The sequence below is a fragment of the Bubalus kerabau genome, chromosome 6, assembly GCF_029407905.1.
Source record: "Bubalus kerabau isolate K-KA32 ecotype Philippines breed swamp buffalo chromosome 6, PCC_UOA_SB_1v2, whole genome shotgun sequence".
NCBI lineage: Eukaryota > Metazoa > Chordata > Mammalia > Artiodactyla > Bovidae > Bubalus > Bubalus kerabau.
Window position 1 is genome coordinate 101,967,820 of NC_073629.1, and position 21,359 is coordinate 101,989,178.

The 21,359-nt window shown below is 45.4% G+C and overlaps 1 protein-coding gene and 1 pseudogene across 1 annotated transcript in view; both read right to left on the reverse strand.

Annotated features, from left to right (window-relative positions):
* Window positions 1–21,359, reverse strand: part of ARMH1 (armadillo like helical domain containing 1) — a 60,719-nt gene that overhangs the window by 36,824 nt on the left and 2,536 nt on the right. The window contains exons 2-3 of the mRNA XM_055586979.1: window positions 9,088–9,211; window positions 7,834–8,061 (exon numbers count right to left, since the gene is read on the reverse strand). Coding sequence (XP_055442954.1) covers window positions 7,834–8,039 — 206 coding nt within the window. The 5' untranslated portion in view covers window positions 8,040–8,061; window positions 9,088–9,211. The remainder of the gene's footprint in view (window positions 1–7,833; window positions 8,062–9,087; window positions 9,212–21,359) is intronic.
* LOC129656497 (proteasome assembly chaperone 3-like) lies at window positions 9,906–10,314 on the reverse strand (annotated as a pseudogene).

Here is a 21,359-nt window from a genome sequence, read left to right on the forward strand (position 1 = left end):
TTTCAGGGTGGTTTTCCATCCCGTGTCTGATCCCTGATACCACCTATGGCCCAGGATGACCAACAGCTGAACTGCGTCCTTTATCTGAGAGGGACTACTAGGTTGAAGGGACAGGTGGATGAGGGGTGCTGGCAGGCGTGTTCATGGTTCTCCAGGAAGCTCTTCTGGGGCAGTTCAACCACCCTGGCCCTGTTGGGCTCTCTAGAGAGTAAGAAGCTCTGATGAATAGAAGGTGCAGGAAGAATGCTGGGGGTCAATTTCACAATCCTCCCTATGCCATGACCATTGTACCCTTGGGTCTCAGCACATTTCATTACTTTGTACCTCATTCTTGGACTTCTCTAAAAAATAATCAGCTTCATCATTAATTTTCAATTTTGCCTTGCTCAAAGCTTTATACGGGAGGTCACTATCTTTATGAAGAATTGTGTGTCTTCCTAATAAGAACAACAGGAGATGGTGGAAAAATTAAACTCTGATTTAAAAGAACCTCAGTACTTAATGTTATTTTTTAATGTGAGCTTTTGCAAAAAGCTTCAATGTAATAAAGCACCCAGAGCACGCATCAGCTTGGATGCAAGGTATGAAATCAAGCCACAACAGAAGAGGAACCAGTCAACAATTACTAGGCTCATAACACATCACGGGCTCTTAGAACACTTAAGAAATTAGCTGAAATTATTGCAGCTCATGGAGGATGACTGAGAGCTTCCAAGACTGATAAAGGCTAATGTAATGGGTTGGAGGTAATGGTGCTTTGTTGGGAAGGGAGGGTGCATGAGGCAAATTATCTCTGCTGCACCCTGGTTCCCAGGGTGCCAATAGAAGTAGAGACAGATTGGCTCATTAGGAAAGGCTCTTTACTGCAAAAACAGTGTTTGCTCTGGAGCCAGGCTCCCCTGCCTGTTGCCATTGTAGCTGGGGCCAGGCTACCAGCTCATCACCCTGCTTCCCTGAAACCTGCGCCCCAATTCCTGCCCCATGCCTCCTCAGTGCAGGCTGGCCAACTTTTGACACCTTCTTTTTCCTCTGTCCCAGGCTAGCCTTATTATCATAACCACTCACTATATGTATTTCTGGTCCATTATTTCCAGCAATTAGTTCCAGAAGTTTGCCACTTCTGCCAAGCTATCAGCAGGAGCTAGCAAGTGCTAAGCATTCATTGTGTGCCAGGCCCTGTGCGAACGGCTTTGCCTGCCTGGTCTCAGTTACCCTGCAGTGGATGCTATCAGTATTTCTACTTCCTTCACGAGGAGATAACCGCAGACAGGTTATCATGACCTGTCCAAGGTCCCCAAGTTCACTGATGGAACTGGTATTTGAACCTAGGCAGCCTAACTCAGAGTCCGAGTTCTTACTGTCAGGCCATCCTGCCAGACGGTCTCCTTAGATGGTATTGGAAGTGGGACCGTGGCAGGGAGACCCTGAGGTAGAGTGGATGATGTCTGGATTTGGGGCCAGTGCCTATCTGTGTAGCTGTGCTGTGCTGTGCTTAGTCGCTCAGTCATGTCCAAGTCTTTGCCACCCCATGGACTGTAGCCCTCCAGGCTCCTCAGTCCATGGGGATTCTCCAGGAAAGAATACTGCAATGGGTTGCCATGCCCTCCCCATCTCTGTGCCTACTAGTAAATTAGTTAACCTTTTCAAGGCTCATCCTTCTAATCTATAAAATGGGTCAATACCAATCACCTATTAGGCTTGATGTGAGGCTCAAATGAGATATTCGTATGGTACACAGAGTTCAGTGCTTAGAGCATAAAAAGACTCAATATATGGTAACTAATCATTTTTGCCATTATAATATATACATCCTTAGTTTTACTGATCAGTTCTGGAAGTTCAAGTTTTAAAAAGGGGTTTGAAGCTAAGGTGGAAGGAGGTGGCAGTCAATTTTATAAAACATGATGATGCTATATTGATTTGTTTTCCTTCAAATCCACCATAACTGGAGGGCTGGAGAGTAGTGGGGTGGGGGTTGGGGTCACTGATTCAAAATACAGCATTTTGAAGAGACATTCAAAATGCTGTGTGTCTTCAGCCAGTCTGTTTTCTCTGTTGTATGACAAGGTCACAAAAAGTTAGGAAATTATAAAGTTCAGGTGTAGAAACTGAATATACAACTATATATTAAAAGCGTGGCTCAGGAGTTCCCTGGTTGCCTTTTCAGTCTCTGGTCGGGAAATGAGACCCCACGAGCTGTGCAGCGTGACAAAACAAACAAACAAACACGTTGTTCATTCAATAAGCGTTGACTGTCGACTAAATGTCTGGTGCTCTGATTGATACTCAGGATATGGAGAAAAATGATACAACGCCTCAGTTAACCAGTGCAATGATTGAGGAAGAAAAGAAGAGGGCTGAAGAGAGAATTCTTGGAAACACTAACATTTAAGGGGTGGTAGGACTTCCACATGTTCAAGCTGGATTTAGAAAAGGCAGAGGAACCAGAGATCAAGTTGCCAACATCCACTGGATCATCGAAAAAGCAAGAGAGTTCCAGAAAAACACCTACTTCTGCTTTATTGACTACACCAAAGCCTTTGACTGTGTGGATCATAACAAACTGTGGAAAATTCTAAAGAGATGGGCATACCAGACCACCTAACCTGCCTCTTGAGAAATCTGTATGCAGGTCAAGAAGCAACGGTTAGAACCGGACATGGAACAACAGACTGGTTCCAAATTGGGAGAAGAGTACATCAAGGCTGTATATTGTCATCCTGTTTATTTAACTTATATGCAGAATAGATCATGCAAAATGCCAGGCTGGATGAAGCACAAGCTGGAGTCAAGATTGCCAGGAGAAATATCAATAACCTCAGATACACAGATGACACCACCATTATGGTAGAAAGCAAAGAGGAACTAAAGAGCTTCTTGATGAAAGTGAAAGAGGAGAGTGAAAAGGTTGGCTTAAAACTCAACATTTAGAAAACTAAGATCATGGCATCTGGTCCCATCACTTCATGGCAAATAGATGGGGAAACAATGGAAACAGTGACAGGCTTTATTTTTTTGGGCTTCAAAATCACTGTAGATGGTGACTGCAGCCTTGAAACTAAAAGACACTTGCTTCTTGGAAGAAAAGCTATGACCAACCTAGACAGCATATTGAAAAGTGGAGACATTACTTTGCTGACAAAGTTCTGTCTAGTCAAAGCTGTGGTTTTTCTAGTGGTCATGTATGGATGTGAGAGTTGGACTATAAAGAAAGCTTAGTGCCAAAGAATTGATGTTTTTGAACTGTGGTGTTGGGGAAGACTCTTGAGAGTCCCTTGAACTGCAAGGAGATCAAACCAGTCAATCCTAAAGGAAATCGGTCCTGAATATTCATTGGAAGGACTGATGCCGAAGCTGAAGCTCCAATACTTTGGCTACCTGATGCAAAGAACTGACTTATTGGAAAAGACCTTGATGCTGGTAAAGATTGAAGCAGGAGAAGGGGATGACAGAGGATGGCATCACCAACTTGATGGACATGAGTTTGAGCAAGCTCCAGGAGTTGTTGATAGACAGGGAAGCCTGGTGTGCTGCAGTCCATGGTGGTTGCAAAGAGTTGGACACGACTGAGCAACTGAACTGAACTTAGGAAAGACCCTGTAATGGTTACTGAGAAACTGTGATAGGAGAAGGGAGAGGAGAGGAGAGCTTTAAAAGCAGAGCCAGGTCAAGCAGAGCCAGGGCTTGGGTGTGAGGCGAGTGGTTCACTTTCTTCCAGTAGGATTTTTTTTGGGGGGGGCCATGCTACGTGGCTTGCAGGATTTTAGTTCCTTGAGCAGGGATTGAACCCACACCCTGGGCAGTGAAAGTGGAGAATCTTAATCTAAGTGCCAGGGAATTCCCTCAAGTATGAAATTTAAGGGGCTATCAAAAGACTCAGTGACTAAATAATATTTCCTGCACTATTAAAAAAAAGAAAAATAATACAAATATCCACGATGAATAAAGTATTAAAGTTTTGGGACTTCCCTGGTGGTCAAGTGGTTAAGACTTCACCTTCCAATGCAGGGTATAAGGGTTCAGTCCCCGGTTGGGGAGCTAGGATCCCACATGCCTAATGGCCAAAAAAAAAAACAGAACATGAACAACAGAAACAACATTGTAACAAATTCAATAAAGACTTTAAAAATGGTTCATATTTATCAATCAATCAATATCACAGTTTTAAATAAAGCTAGGATCTGTCTCTGAACACATATGACTCTGCCTTACTCGCGTCACCCTTTGGTCGAATGGAAAATGTTGTCAGGTTAGTGACAGCCTTGGTGAGGTTAGTGTCATGAGTTAAGGGGACAAAGTCAGATGGTAGTGCTGATGTTTTTCAAAACACCACTTGTGGATCACTGGCATCAGAGTCACCCAGCGTTTTTTTGACCAAGACTCCAAGGACTCACCCTCAATCTACTAAATCAAAACCTGGGGGTCGTGTGGGGGGAGTAGACTTGTTATCTGCATTTAAAACCTCTTTTATGCACATTAATGTCTAAGAACATTGGGGTTAACCCAAAGATGTATTCAGAGTACTCCTTTTGGACTGTGTCCTAGGTCTGAGTCTGATTAATAATTTTATCAATGATTAACTGTAAAAAAAGAAAGCTGTGGTTACCTAAGCCTTTAGTTCTGCTTAGTTGCAGGTTCTCTGGTTTAATCATTCCCATGTTCAACAAACATGTGTTAAGCACCCTTTATGTGCCAGGCATGTGCTAGGCGTTAGAAATACAGACATGAGTAGAACAGATGTAATTCTTGCCCTTGTAGAGTTTACAATCCAGTGGGGGAAGAGAGATCAATATCTCAGGTAATAAGACGTTAAGCACCATGAATATATTTAACAGGGGAACATAAACTAATCTGGGACTCTGAAAAGGGCTTCCTGGGAAAGTGATGCCTGGATTGAGACCTGAATAATAGAGAGGAATTGGTCAAATAAAGAGGAGGTTTAAGGGAGAGGGTTCAGGCAAAGAGACAAATACATAAGAAAAAGGTCTGAGGACTTCCCTGGTGGTACACTGGATAAGAATCTACCGACCAAAGCACAGGACATGGGCTCAGTCCCTGATCTGGGAAGATTCATGCCGTGGAGCAACTAAGTCCCTGCACCACAGCTACTGAGCTGCGCTCTAGAGCCTGTGAGCTGCAACCTCGGAAGCCCATGTGCCTAAAGCCTGTGCTCCACAATTAGAGAAGCTATGGCAACGAGAAGCCTGTGCACCGCAACGAAGAGTAGCCCCCCGCTCACCACAACGAAAAGAAAGCCCACACACAGCAAGCAGGACCCAGCCCAGCCAAAGATACATAAATAATAAATAAATAAAAGAAAAGGTTTGAGATGAATAATGCTACCACCCACCACTCAAACTACCACCGTGATGGGGACTACATCTGTCTTCGGCCCCCATCTGCTGCTGGGGCTCCTGAGCACAGGCTGCTCAAACACAACATGTCCCCAATCAAACACATCCACTCCAAACTCACTCCTCTCCTTGTATTCTCTTCCCATGTAATGACACCCCATTCATCTAGCTTCCCAAGCCAGAGACGTGAGAGTCCTTCTGTGGGAGACAAGTGGAGGTGGCAGTTGGGTTAAAAGATATGAAACTCAGATTCCAGAGAAATGTGGGCAGGGGACACAACTGAGAGTCCTTAAACTGGAGTGATGGCAACATCCCAACAGTGGTTAAATCACTTAGGGAGAATCTGAGAGTGAGCAGAGAAGATGGCTGTGCCTAGAGTCCCGTAGAACACCAAAGTTTAAGGGGTGGCTGGAAGAAACACAAACTGGAATCAAGATTGCCAGGAAAAATATCAATAACCTCAGATATGCAGATGACACCACCCTTATGGCAGAAAGTGAAGAGGAACTCAAAAGCCTCTTGATAAAAGTGAAAGAGGAGAGTGAAAAAGTTGGCTTAAAGCTCAACATTCAGAAAACGAAGATCATGGCATCTGGTCCCATCACTCCATAGGAAACAGATGGGGAAACAGTGGAAACAGTGTCTGACTTTATCTTTTTGGGCTCCAAAATCACTGCAGATGGTGATTGCAGCCATGAAATTAAAAGACACTTACTCCTTGGAAGGAAAGTTGTGACCAACCTAGATAGCATATTCAAAAGCAGAGACATTACTTTGCCAACAAAGGTCCATCTAGTCAAGGCTATGGTTTTTCCAGTGGTCATGTATGGATGTGAGAGTTGGACTGTGAAGAAAGCTGAGCGCCGAAGAATTGATGCTTTTGAACTGTGGTGTTGGAGAAGACTCTTGAGAGTCCCTTGGACTGTAAGGAGATCCAACCAGTCTATTCTGAAGGAGATCAGCCCTGGGATTTCTTTGGAAGGAATGATGTTAAAGCTGAAACTCAGTACTTTGGCCACCTCATGCGAAGAGTTGACTCATTGGAAAAGACTCTGATGCTGGGAGGGATTGGGAGCAGGAGGAGAAGGGGATGACAGAGGATGAGATGGCTGGATGGCATCACCGACTCGATGGACGTGAGTCTGAGTGAACTCCGGGAGTTGGTGATGGACAGGGAGGCCTGGTGTACTGCGATTCATGGGGTCGCAAAGAGTCGGACACGACTGAACTGAACTGAACTGAAGAGCAGCAGGATGGACAGAAAGAAAGGAGAAAACCAAGAGAATTGGTATCACAGAAACCACAGGAAGAGTGCGTGTGTGTGTGTGAGTGTGTGTGTGTGTTTGGTGATGTGGTCTACAGGGCTTCTTTTTCTTTCCTTTTTTTTAATTGAGGTACAATTTACATAAACATTACATTAGTTTTAGGAAACAGTGTTTTGAGAAGTGGGAATGGTTTGTGTGACAAATGCCACTGAGAGGTCATGTATAAGGACTGAGGATGTGGTCACTGGGTTTCACAATTAGAAAAGCATTGGTAACCTTGGCAAGACCTGCATCAGTGGAGCGGAGGAGTCAGAAGTCAGACTGCAGTGGGTGGAGGAGAAAGGGAGGTGAGGAAGGTCAACAGCCTTTTCCACAGGCTTCAGCCCAAAGGGCAGAAGCAAGGTGGAATATAGGTTCCAGCAAGGACTGAATTTCAGTTTTTAAGTTAGAAGAGATTTAAGCATACATAAATGCTGATGAAAAAGCTGGGAAGGATGAACTTCCCTGGTGGTCCAGTGGCTAAGACTCCATGCTCCCAATGCAATGAGCCTGGGTTCCATCCCTGATCAAGGATCTAGATCCCACATGCCACAACTAAAGATCCCAAATGCTGTAACTAAGATCCAGTACAGCCAAATAAATTTTAAAAAATATGTATATATATATTTTAAAAACCTGGTAATAAGGCAAAAGTAAAGTCTATAGGAGAGAATGAATAAATCCTTGGGGAGACAGGAGGGGATTCAAGCATAGTACAGATAGAAGATTGGTCCTAGACAAAGAACACCCACTTCAGCTCTGATGGGAGCAAGAGAGGTTAGCAGAGAGAATGAGGATATATTTACAGGCTGGAAAGACAGGATGCTGAGGGAGTTCTTGACTTCGGGGATGGTATTTTGATCACTATTACATCCTGTTCTAAAATCTGAGAGATAGTCAGGGGAAGCGCTCCCTCAACAGTCTTCATTCCTTTTCTCTTTTGCTGCTGCTGCTGCTAAGTCGCTTCAGTCGTGTCTGACTCTGTGCGACCCCAGAGATGGCAGCCCACCAGGCTCCCCCGTCCCTGGGATTCTCCAGGCAAGAACACTGGAGTGGGTTGCCACTTCCTTCTCCAATGCATGAAAACGAAAAGTGAAAGTGAAGTCGCTCAGTCATGTCCGACTCCTAGCGACCCCATGGACCACCTAATTGTCTTCCTGTTCAGCAAAGGATACGTGAGTCTCAGCCAGGTGGTCAGGCGGACCAGGAACAAGCTAGCTCCCTGGGAAAACTCCTGCTCCAGCTCAGGAGCAGTCTTGCCTTGGTTGGCTTCGATGAACTTGTTGAGGATGTTACTCCTGGAGACTTTGCCAGCATTGTCCCAGTCCTGTAAAAAACTCAAGAGCCGGCTGATTGCTGCCTGCTCCTTTATAGAAGTCATGATCAGTCGGTCCTGAAGCTGGCTACAGAGAAGGTAAAACAGACAGGTTACCAAAGTATTCAGAACCGTGCAAGGCCTGTAGTTATTATGCTGGAGGCTTTGCTTTCCCAGCAGTCATCTGGAGGCAGGGTGAGCCTCTGTCACCCATATGGCTATGGTGACGTTCAAAATACTCCTCTAGGACTGGCCACCTGCTGCTCAAACAGGGAGGATCCAGCTATGTTGTCATGGAGTTGAGAAAATATATTTGCAGCTCTTTGGCTTCTCTGCTGGTGCCAGTGACTAAAAGGACCATAGGCTCTAGTGGATACGAAGATGCCAGAGAAAAATCTGGCCTCTCTCTGCCTCACCTCACACAGCATCAGAGACTGGGCCTTTAGAGACCCAGCCCCCTCTTACACCAATCAGCCAAGGTAAAACGCTACTCAATCTTATACGTTGGCTTTTAGGCTAACTCTTTTAAAAACAACTTTTTTTTTTTTTTAAAGTTAGTGGGAAGAAAAAGTTCTCATTCCATAGTTGGATTAATGGGCTGTGGTTTGTAGGAGTCTGTGTCCTTGGGAGAGTGTTTTCAGTGGGGGAGGGAAGGTTTAAAATAAACCCGTTTTCCAAAAATAGTTGTGATTGAAAGTGTTATTATCCATAACAAATGTTAGTGCTGATGGGAGAGAGGCATGTGTGATTCTTTTGTCTAACAGACAAGTGAAAGTCATATTTCACATTATCATGGGGTTTTCTGTGATTTACAGAATATTTGTGAAACATTACTTGCAGGGCCATGATTGATATGGAGAGAACAGCTTGTTGGTAGGGGAGATGTGTATTTCACGAAGACGGTTCAACATGAAATTTACAGTCCCATAAAGTGCTCCTACATCTTCGCCAGAGATCTAGTTAAAAGGACTTTACAGTCTGAAACATCCTAAAATTGATTCTAAATTAACGTTTCCTCACATGTATTTGAGATATTGATGGGGCCCAGCTATCAGAATTTTATTAGGAAGCAATAATCTGAGGCCCGCTAAGACAGACATACATACACACCAACCTCCACTGCACCCCAGAGGGCACTGGGTATGTTCTCCCAGGAAGGGCGTCCACGTAGTCTCAGGGATGGAGTCAACCAAGATAGCCTGTCAGCATTAACATCCAGGTGAATAACTGTGGATCAACTGAAACACAGAAATGACCAAAACCTCTCATGGGATCAGGCATCCATCACTGTGAATGACATTACAGCCCCAAGTCTGAGAATAATTTACAGAGGCCATGGCCACCTTTAACAGCCAAATCAGCCTCAAGTAAATGGGGATGCATTGGCTGTACTAGACCCCAGGAGGGAGGGGCTGAAACACAGCCATCGGCATGAAAACATTCGTGCCCCTCCCCTGCCATGGATGGACCCTTTCTAGGATCAAAACTCAGAGTGCTATCAGAGATGCACCCAGCAATTCTAGAACACTGCGGGTGGGAAACTTTCAGCAGGACGCTCCATATTATGGTCCCTTTAGGTTTCCTTGGATCTGTCTTCCTCTATCAGTTTCTTCTTCTTTTTTTCCGGGGGGTGGGGTGGGGTGGGAATATGCATTTATTTTTCATTTAAAAAAAGTTTCCCCCAACAATTAAGGGCCATGACTCATTCCATCAATTCTCACACATGTGCAGCTGTCTGGACCTGGGGAAGAGGACTCACAACATTCTCAGGATGTGTTTTCCGTCCTCCCTCCAGGGGGGACCTCAGCCTCCAAACCAGGGTCAGCCAGAGATGTTTGTGTTTCTTCCAGCTTCAAGGGCCCAAGCCAGAGAGAGTTCCTTCTTCTAACTAAGGGAGGGCCTTCAAATCCTTGAGGAGGTGTCTGAGTTGCCTCATGGCCCTCCTGGACAGCAGGGGTGGCCGTTCCAGGGTCGCCACACCTGGCATGTCTGGATCACCTTGTTCAGGGTCTTCACCACCTCCTTGCTCTTGTCTTCCCTGGCCAGGGTGAGGAGAATGGCTCTGTTTTCCAGCTTCTTGAGACACAGATGCCACCAGGTTCTTTGTGAGGACATGGATGAGAGGCTCATCCTTCCCGAGGAGGACTTTAGTGGTCAGCGCAGGCTTGCCGATGTCACTGCTCACACTGCTGGGTTCCAGGGAGACCAGGGTACCCATCTTCCCCAACTCGGTCACCATCACCAGGATGCGACTGCTGAAGGCTGTGCAAACCACCTGGGTGGGGACTCCACACACCACTGCAGTCTTCTGTTTGGATATCACCAATGGTTTACCTTCCATAGCTAAGTCTGCTCCATGGCACCCAGCTCACAGCACTGTGTTCAGTTTCTTCTTCTTTTTTTTTTAAACAGGAAAAGAAACTTGACAAAAGGCAGCTTTTTAAATTTTTAAAAAAAATTTTTATTGGAGGATAGTTGCTTTACAGTGCTGTGTTAATTTCTGCTGTTCAGCGCAGTGAATCAATTATACATATACATATTTACCCTTTTTTAAGATTTCCTTTCTGTTTAGGTCACCAGTGGCTCTAACGGTTATAGTGATACAGTTGTAAGTCATACCCACGTAGTAAAGTGCTGTGCAAGGTGCTGAGGGCGGCGAGGAGAGGCATGAGGCACAGCTGTGGCCTGTAGGAGCTCCTAACCTTATGGTAGATGGGAAGAACACCGGGTTTAGAGCCAGACTGGGCTCAAGGCCTGGCTGCCCACCTGATATCTAGTAAAAAGGTATAACACTTGCCTTCCCCTTTACCATCCTCTAGTCTCACTCCAGAGGCAACCACTTTCAACTCGTTTGGTTATTTCTTCTGGTGCCACCTCTATACATCCAAATAATGAGTTTATACTGCTTGCTACAGGCTGAATTCAACAGATTCATATGTTGAAGCCCTAGTTCCCAGTACCTCAGAATGTGACTCTGCTTAGAGACAGGGTCTTTATTTTTATTTATTTACTTATTTCCAAATCAGAGTTGCATTTTTTGTGGTCGTTGTTTGCGTTTTAATTTTTTATTTATTCTTTTTGGCGGCACTATGTGGCGTGTGGGATCTTAGTTCCCAGACCAGGGATTGAACCCATGTCTCCTGCAGTGGAAATGTGGAGTCTTAACCACTGGAATTAGCCACAGGGAATTCCTTAGAGAGAGGGTCTTTAAAGAGGTAACTGAGTTAATGAAGTCATCGGGGTGGGCTCTGATCCAACATAACTGGTATCCTTATAAATGGAGATTAGGACACCAACACAGGAAGAGGAAGACCATCTGAAGAGGCCTGAAGGTGGCCATCTGCAAGCCAAGGAGAGAGGCCTTAGGAGAAGCCGATCCTGTGACACCTTGATCTTGGACACCTTTATCTGAGGTGCAGAACCGTGAGAATAAGTTTCTATTGTTTAAGCAATAGAGGGCAGCCCTCACAAAGTAATAATTGCTACTACCTGATTCATCAACTTTAGGCACTATTTATTTCTAAATCTAAGGAATTAGCTCTCTTACTCCACTCTAAGCCCTACTGTCCTCCCCTCATTCTCACAATATAGTTTTCCACAATTTATAGTTAATCTATATTTAGTGTTTACATTATTGATCATGTAAATAAACACTGTTCACTCAAACTGTAAACTACTATTATGTTTTCCTTCTCTTAAACTTGGTTTTATCTGGAGTTAGTAATTGTTTATTTTTTCAACTGTTTAATTTTCTGAGTACTAGAGCTGTTTTCTTCCAAATATTTCAAACACATAGCAACAATCTTCCCAAATGCTCAACCTCTAACTGATCAGTCCCATCTTTTCCCTGAAGACCTCTCTCTCATGAACCTCTTGTCTTTCTGTTCCAGTTTGGACTGACTGTTTGCTAAGCCTGGTACACAAATGTTGTCCTGGGATTTCCTTTTGCTAGTCTTCTCTGTCCATCACCCTATTTTCTGGGTCCACCTCATCTTCTTTGGTTTACTCTCTCATTTTGTTGAAGCACATTCTCCAGTAGCTTCCTAAGTAAGGAAATTTTTTCTGTGTCCTTGAAAGTCTGAAAGTATTCTGACCTCATGTCAGATTGGTTGGGTGTATGATTCCAGGTTAGCAACAAGCTTCCTTAGACTGAGCCTTCCTAGGCTTGCTGTTGAGAAATCTGACGTCATTCTGATTCCCGTGCCTTTCTCTGTGGCTTGTTTTTTTCACTCCTGATGCTTTGAAAACCGTTTCTGAAATTGTATGACGATATGCTTTGGTGCTTGCCTTTTTCATTTTTTGGTGGGCTCTTTTCAATAGGTATTGTTTCCTTCAGTTTTGAAAACAATTTTTTTTTTTAGGAAGTTGATTTAAAAACCGATTTATTTGACTGCACGGGGTCTTAGTTGTGGCACACAGGATCTTTAAGTGCAGCAGGTGAACTCTTAGTTGTGGCATATGGGATCTAGTTCCATGACCAGGGATCAAATCTGGGCCCCCTGCATCGGGTCCCAGTCACTGGATCACCATGGAAGAACCTCAAAAATGTCTTTATCAGGCAACAACTAGATTTGTCATTGAGAAACTCTTAAATGTCAGTGGAGGTTTTTTCTTTTTTTCCTATTCCCACCTGGGGTTCTCAGGGCCTCTGGAGAAGAATTTTCTACTTTCACAGGGAGGGTGAGAGGGTAGGGGTGCTAAGTGCCTGGCGGTTGGCGTCCTGGGGGAGGCGTGGGGGAGGGCCTGGGGCTGTCACTATGAAGTGGATAGACCTTTCCTCCACCCCTCAGTTTTCCACCCTGTACCTCTTCCCTGCCCTTCAAACCCTGCTTGAGATCCCTGAGTATGGCAGCCTCTAGAGTTCCTCCATATGCAGCAAGGCAGTTGATAGAGTTGTTTGGCTTTGTTTTGGCTGTGCTGGGTGTTTATTGCTGCTCTCGTGTTGTGGGGGGCGGGGGGCTACTCCTGTGGTTCAAGGGCTTCTCATTGTGGTGGTTTCTCTTGTTGCAGAGCACAGGCTCTAGGGCCCTTGGGCTTCAGTAGTTGCAGTTCATAGGCTCTAGAACACGGGCTCAATAGTTGCGGTGCATGGGCTTAGTCGCTCTGAGGCATGTGGGATCTTCCCCGGGTCAGGGATCTCCTGCATTGGCAGGCAGATTCTCAACCACTGGACCACCAGGAAAGAACACAGAATTATTTGGCTTTTGAGAGCACAGCTCTGGGGCCACAGCAAAGGGCTCTGCACACGGACTCCAGCCAAGTGCCTGTGTTTAACCCTGTACCTCCAAGCTGACTTTCTGGGGTAACTCATGCTTCCCAGGCATTAAGCCTCTCTGAGGTTAAACTGAGTGAACTGATTTGCTTCATGTTGGTAATCTCCCCTGGTTGGCACTTAGTCTGTAATTTCTTACAAAGTTTCTATCCAGGTAATGCTTCGCCACCTGCCTTCCAAGTATCTGTTGACTTTCATCTGCTACTGCCTCCTTTTCTGAGCTTTTGTGTTTCTTTTAATATTTCTTTAGTGTTAAACTGGTGAAGTTTGAGAGGTAGGGGGAAGTAAAAGGGGGCAATCATGTTCAGTTAAGAGACTCCAGCCACTTATTTTTGTCTCAACTTTTCTTCAAAATAAGATTTGATGGGAATTACTTGATGGTCCAGTGATGAGGACTTGGTGCTTTTACTCTGGGACCTGGGTTTCAATCCAAGGTTGAGGAAGTAGGATCCCGCAAGCCACTCAGGGTGGCCAAAAAAATAAAAAAAGAAAGAGATTTGATGATGATTGAAAAAACCAGTAAGTACAAATTTAAAAAGAATTAAAGAAAACAGTGGGTAAGGGGGAGAAATGTACCAATTTCGAGTTCCTATTACATCTGTAGGTTTTATGACTCCCAAATCCATCAGTTCAGTCACTCAGTCATGTCCATCTCTTTGCGACCCCATGGACTGCAGCACGACAGGCTTCCTTGTCCATCACCAACTCCTGGAGTTTACTCAAACTCATGTCCATTGAGTCGGTGATGCCATCCAACTATCTCATCCTCTGTCGTCCTCTTCTCCCCCTGCCTTCAATCTTTCCCAGCATCAGGGTCTTTTCCAGAGTCAGTTCTTCGAATCAGGTGGCCAAAGTACTGGAGTTTTAGCTTCAGCGTCAGTCCTTCCAATGAATATTCAGGACTGATTTCCTTTAGGATGGACTGATTGGATCTCCTTGTAGTCTAAGGGGCTCTCAAGAGTCTTTTCTAACACCACAGTTCAAAAGCATCAGTTCTTCGGCGCTAAACTTTCTTTATAGTCCAACTCTCACATCCATACACGACCACTGGAAAAACCACAGAACATGACTAAATGACCACAGACATCTTCCTTGGTAGGTTTCATACACCCTTCAATAAGTCCCATCATCAAGGCCTCCCACCTGCTCCTGTGCCCCTGTTGGTCCTATTTCAGGGTCTGTTATCACTCTCTGGTCACTCAAGAGAAATCTTTGCTGTATTCCTCTCCCTTGCCCTCCTCATCAGAACTGTTGCCAGACTCCTGCCAATTAGCCCATCGAGTTCTCCCTCAGATTGTCCATCTCCATCTCCATTGCCACTGTTGTAGTTTACCCCCATCCCTCAGGGGGATCCCTGCTTCAGCCTCCTACCTGATCTTCAGGTTTACCACATCCTAATCTCCACAGTGATGTGAAAGTCTTTTTTTTTTTTAATCATTACAATAAAATGTGCTTTATTTTTTATACAGTTTTAAAGGTTACACTCCATTTACAGTTATTACAAAATATTGGCTATATTCTCCGTGTAGCGATGTGAGATTCTTTTAAAAAAATGCAAATCGGGCAGATTTGCTTAAAACTCTTCAGTTGTTTCCCATTACCCTCAAGATAAAGTTTCAAACATCTCAGGCCAAAGAACATCTTCCATGTACATTTTTCCACAACTGAAATCTGACTCTGTCCCCAGTACCAGTCCATCCCCTACATTATGCTTCCATGGGAATTAAGAGGAGACTACTGGCTTCCTCCCACTTCACACACTATTCTCTAAGGTCCTCATACTGTTTCTCTGTCACTTCCTTTCCTCTGAGGTCAGGCCTCCTGTCTTTCCCCCTCTCCCTTGACCCAGTACTGATTCCCTGGCCACTCCCTCCTGCACTAAGCCCTCCTGTTTGCCCACAAGCTGCCAGGCAATTCCAACATCAACCTGTTCCACCTTCATGATTTTGGCCAGTGTCATCCCTGGCACATTACGATATTCAACAAGTGTTATTTTGAAACTGGAGCCTATTATACAGAGTGAAGTAAGCCAGAAAGAAAAACACCAATACAGTATACTAACGCATATATATGGAATTTAGAAAGATGGTAACAATAACCCTGTGTGCGAGACAGCAAAAGAGACACTGATGTATAGAACAGTCTTATGGACTCTGTGGGAGAGGGAGAGGGTGGAAAGATTTGGGAGAATGGCATTGAAACATGTAAAATATCATGTATGAAACGAGTTGCCAGTCCAGGTTCGATGCACGATACTGGATGCCTGGGGCTAGTGCACTGGGACGACCCAGAGGGATGGTATGGGGAGGGAGGAGGGAGGAGGGTTCAGGATGGGGAACACATGTATACCTGTGGCGGATTCATTTTGATGTTTGGCAAAACTAATACAATTATGTAAAGTTTAAAAATAAAATAAAATTAAAAAAAAGAAAAAAAAATAAATAAATAAATTGCCATTCAACACACTGTGTTCATAATAAGCACTTTACTTTCCTAAACTCCACATAGTAATTAATTAAACAGACGTCCTGGGTGCCAGTCCTAGCCAAGCACAAGGACTGGTAGTGGTTAACATAACAAAAATATTCTTTGCTCTCAAGGTGCTTGCTGACTGATGAGGCAGAGAGAAAGGCAACCGGCTGATTTTATTGAAAAGTGCAAAGTGCTCTGATGGGGTTAAACCCGTGATATGTTGGGCCTCACAGGAAAGGCACATGATCTGGACTCCAGTGAGTCCAGATCCAATTTGGCATTCATACTCACGGTCCACAGCCTAAACTTTGTGAATGGCCTGGGAAATCTACAACTCCAAGCTCCTTACCCTTCCACCTCTTCCCTCTGTTCTCAGGAGATCTACTTGTGGGCTCAGCAAAAAGTTATAGGCCATTAGGCAAGAATGTCCTCACAGTCTCTTCATTCTTCTCGTGTTATGGAATCCATAGCCATCCTTCTCTTTTCCTTCTTTACCCCTTTACCAGAGCTCTGCACCTACCAAAACAGTCTCCTCTGGGCCCTCACTCCAGCCATTACTCTCTATTCCCCTCGGTCCTCAACTGGTCTCTTTAATTAGGCATTTTTTCTGTTCACTTACTTAATTCTTACCAATCCTAAAATAAAAATAAGCAAAAAAAAAGAAAAGAAAAATCACTTATCTCTACCTCCTGTCCCCCTCCAGTCACCTTTCTGGTTTTCTCACTTCACAGCAAAGCTTCTACACACTTTCTATTCCTCCATAGGCCATTTTCTCCTCTACTCAATACAGTTCTGTTTCTCTGCCACCCCTACCCCTACAACTTGCATTACTTCAGCCATGTCTCTGATAACCTCCTAATTATGCAGGTCAATGAAGAGGTGCAGGTCAATCTTGGAGAAGGCAATGGCACCCCACTCCAGTACTCGTGCCTGGAAAATCTCATGGACGGAGGAGCCTGGTGGGCTGCAGTCCATGGGGTCGCTAAGAGTTGGATACGACTGAGAGACTTCACTTTCACTTTTCACTTTCATGCAATTGGAGAAGGAAATGGCAACCCACTCCAGTGTTCTTGCCTGGAGAATCCCAGGGACAGAGGAACCTGGTGGGCTGCCGTCTATGGGGATGCACAGAGTGGGACACGACTGAAGCGACTTAGCAGCAGCAGCAGCAGGTCAATCTTAGTCCTTTGCTCACCTGTCCTGTTGGGGCAACAACTAACATCACTGGCCACCTCTCCTGCTCAAAAGGCTGTCTTCCCTCATGCCTCTCCACCCCCACATCTTCTCTTGGACAGCCCGCATCCCAGGCTGCTGCCTCTCTCTGCCCTTTCAGTCTCCAGTGCGTGTCACATTGTATGTAAATCCTCAGTAAATTGTCTCAGATGTGACTAGGAATCCTTCTGGCCCACTGCCAACCTCACTATCAGCAACTCCATTCAATGTGAAATTCAACACACAGTGGGAGACAAGTGCGTCCCATCCCACAAGCCCCATCCCTCTAGAGATAACTAGGAAAGACACAGTTCCTGCCCTAAGTGGGTAAGGTTAAGTGTGGCATAGAGCCTGTAAATAAGCAATTTTAAGTCCAATAGTGTAGTAAGCACTAGAATGGGGCAAGCAACAGGATACTGCAGGAATGTGAGCAAGGGACACCTAACCCAGCTGTTATGGAAGATTTCCAGAGGAGATGCCAACCATGCTGAAAGGCATCTGCAACTGGCCAGGTGAAGAGGTGAGCAAATTGTATTCCGGGCAGAGGGAATAAAACATGTAGAGGCTCAATGGCACCCCGCTCCAGTACTCTTGCCTGGAAAATCCCATGGACGGAGGAGCCTGGCAGGCTGCAGTCCATGAGGTCGCTAAGAGTCAGACACGACTGATCGACTTCACTTTCACTTTTCACTTTCCTGCATTGGAGAAGGAAATGGCAACCCACTCCAGTGTTCTTGCCTGGAGAATCCCAGGGACGGGGGAGCCTGGTGGGCTGCCGTCTGTGGGGTCGCACAGAGTCGGACACGACTGAAGCGACTTAGTAGTAGTAGTAGTAGTAGAGGCTCAAAGGTGTGCAAGTTTAAGGCATATTTAATGAATTGTGAGTGGCAGGCAGTGCAGTGCAGTGGCTAGGAACACAGACACAGGAGTTGGATGATCTTCTACCTCCTGCCTGTGTTATCTCATGCAAATTACTTATCTTCTCCAGGCTTCATTTCTCTTACCTGAGAAGAGGGGATAATAAGAGTTGACTCTCATAAGGATCAACAAATTGCCTAGCATATAGGAAACCCTTGGGCAACAGGAGGGTATTGAAGGGCTTTATGTCCAGAATGGTGGGCTTCCCTGATGGCTCAGCGGTAAAGAATCTGCCTGTCAATGCAGGATACATGGGTTCAATCCCTGGGTTGGGAAGATCCCCTGGAGGAGGGTATGGCAACCCACTCAAGTATGTTACCTGGGAAATTCCATGGACAGAGGAGCTGGGTGGGCTACAGTCCATGGGGTTGCAAAAGAGTCAGACATGATGTAGCAACTAAACAACAACAACAGCAAGTCAAGAGTGACAAGAAATGACTTTGTCCTAGAAATATCAACTTGACTGCAGTGCGGAAAGGTGATCAGGAGGGGGCAAGACTAAAGGTGGGGCAGCAGTTAGGAAGCTGTTTCCATAATCTTGGCAAAAGATGCTGATGACCCTAGGGCTGGAGAGAAGTAGAAATGTCACACAGGTTGGAGCAGCAGGACCTGGTGACTGTCTGGAGTATGAAAGCTGGAGTGGTCAGGAAAGATGCCCAGTTAACCCTGCTTCCTGCTTCACAGGAAACAGAGCCCATAAGGAGCAACTCCCTTCTCTCCCTCCATTTTTTTTTTTTTTTCTTTTGGCTGTGCCACATGGCTTGTGGGATTTCAGTTCCTGGACCAAGGACTGAACCCAGGCCATGGCAGTGAAAGCCCGGAATCCTAATCACTGGGCCACCAGGGAACTCCCTCTCCCTCTATACTTAACCTCACCGCACGGGCACCCAGCTTCACTGCGTGTGCTAGGTTCCTAGCATTGCGTGTGATAGGCTCCTCTATCTTCAGTCTCTCCACCTCCTCTGATTTCTCTTATACTTATTCCAATCTTTGCCAACCCCAACATAAAACATAAACAAAGACTTTCCTTCAAACTTCTATACTTCCTCCCTGCTTATCTTCAGATTTCTCCCTCTGGCCTACAGGATAAAGTTTACCCTCAATGTGGCATAAAATGTCTTTCAAAACTTGACCCCAGCCTAGCCTCATGAACAGTCACTCCCACATTGCAACCAGCACCGACTTCTCAACTCCCCAGGCCCTTCCAGGGGCCTCTTGTATCTCAACCCTGCTCTGCCATCAGGGAATAGCCAGGCTCCTTTCTGCCCTGACACAATTCCCCAAGACAGCTGGGGGTTCTCAGGTGTGTGGTTGTACATATGCCACTCTCCTGCTATGCTATAAAACTTCACCATCGCTCCCACTAGAGTGTGAGTTCCTCAAGGGCAGGGATTGGTCCTCCCTGTCTCTGTGTCCCCAGGGCCTGGCCTGGCACAAAGTAGATGTTTAATAAATGCTCGCTGGATGAATGAGTGAAGAAATCAGCCAGCTCCCGTTTAGATGGTTATGTCTGAATGTCCATGATATGTAGGTCCATAAAACTACCAACTTCTCAAAGCTGCCATGTGCAGAGTGGCAGATTCCCATCCACGAAGGCCGGTGCAAAGTCTATGAGGCATTTTACAGCTACGACAGGAAATAGCAATGTCAGCAGCGGTGTCATCTTTGGACACTAAGGACAGGGATTCAGTGCCATGAACGGTCAGTTAAATTGTAATTGGAGTGAACTGTTCCTCTGCAAACCATAATGTTCTTTAGCTGCAGCCAAATGGCATTCAAGAAGAGGAGAAAATTTTTTGAAATGTCAAAGAAATCATTTCCAATTTGGTGTTCACAACCAGAGACTCTAATGATCAGTGGAAATGAGAAGCAAACAAATTAGCACTAATGGAAAATGGCTTTTGGAGAAGAGGATTTAATTTATAGTCAACTGATCATGGCATGCAGCATGCAGTAAAAGTCAGTTTCACCAGCTTGATCATAAGAACCGGAGAATACCCGGAATGCCAAAGAAAAATATACGTGTGCCATCATGCTTATTGGAATCTCTCTGTAAGTGGCAGCCAATTAAAATGGTCATTATTTTACCTTGGAGAGAAAATGGTCTGAAAAAATCAAAGCACATGAAATTAAAATCTGGATTAGGAGTCCCCATCCAAATTGGTTTGTCTGTGGCCTTCTAACCTTGGCAAGGTCTTCTGCAAGGACGACAAACCTACTTTGTCTTCAGCCCAGAGTGGTCTCTTTGTTTTTAATTTCCTCTCCATCTTCAGAGGTGATTAATAAATCTAGACTTATCCATAAATCATTTCTATAGGAGCCAAATGGTTCTTCTTCATGCCGGGAAACGAAAATCATAGAAACCTCAAAACCCCCAGCTCTTGTACTAAGCCAAAGGTCCTTAACAACAAGAGAGAAGAAGTATTAAAAATCAGAAGGTCACTAGGTCTTGTCTCTAAATAAAATTTCTCAGAGGGCTTTTTTTGTCCTCCTAAATCAAAAGAGGACATATTTCAAAAAGCAAGAAGCCTCCAGCACATGGGCTGCCAGCCTGGCTCCCTGTCCTCACAAGGCCTTGGAGACAAGGCAGCTGCTCTCTCCTGTTCCTGCTGGTTCCACCTGCAGAATGGACAGAGGCCTCTCCCAGTCATACTCCTCACTCTCAGCTCCTGGAGAGAGGGAGAGATGCAAGGAGAAGACAGACATAGAGGGAGAGAGAGAAACATTCTCCTTCCAAACCTCATGCCCAGGGTGTCCTGGCCTTCACCTCTACCTTAGGGCCAAACGCACTACAATTTGTCACTTTCTCCTCATTGACGTTCTTCCTTCTGCTCCCTACTCATACCCTCTTCACATACCCCTTTTGCTACCCACCAGCTCCCCACAGACTCCATATGCCCCCATCTCTTCCCCACAGTCAGCTGCCATTCCCTCCATCCTCTCTCCACAGACCATTTTCCCTATGGCTTTCCTGCACAACCCTCAGCTGCCTTCACCAGCTGCCCAGACTTACCCTCATTCTCTACCCACAGACCCCCTTTTCCTCGTCCCAGACTCAATTCTGCCTCTGGCTCCACTCTGCAGGCCTGCCCTCATGCTCTCCCCCCAAAATGTAAATTATCTAGGTCCACCAGAGTCTCCTGCCCAAGTTCTGCTCTATGTTTCATCCTCCTGGACCTGATTTCTTGCCTTTCCTTCCCTTCCAAACTTCTTACTCTGCCCTCAAAAACTTTTGTTCCTGATCAGCAAAGTCTCCCCCAACCTTAGCCCCTTAGCGGCTCCACACTTGCTTTGCCCACCTCCAGCCAACCCCGAAAGCTGGGTCTTCCTCAGGGCACCATTTCTGCACAGCTAACTCTGGAGAAGGCCGCTGACACTCTTACATCCCAGGAATCTCAGGGCTGGGACAGGGGCTAGGGTCTCCCTACCAAAGCCCTCCTCAGTTCCTACTCTACCTGTTCTTTGTGAAAACACTTGCTACTTTAGCGTCATGCCATTCAGCTGTATTGACC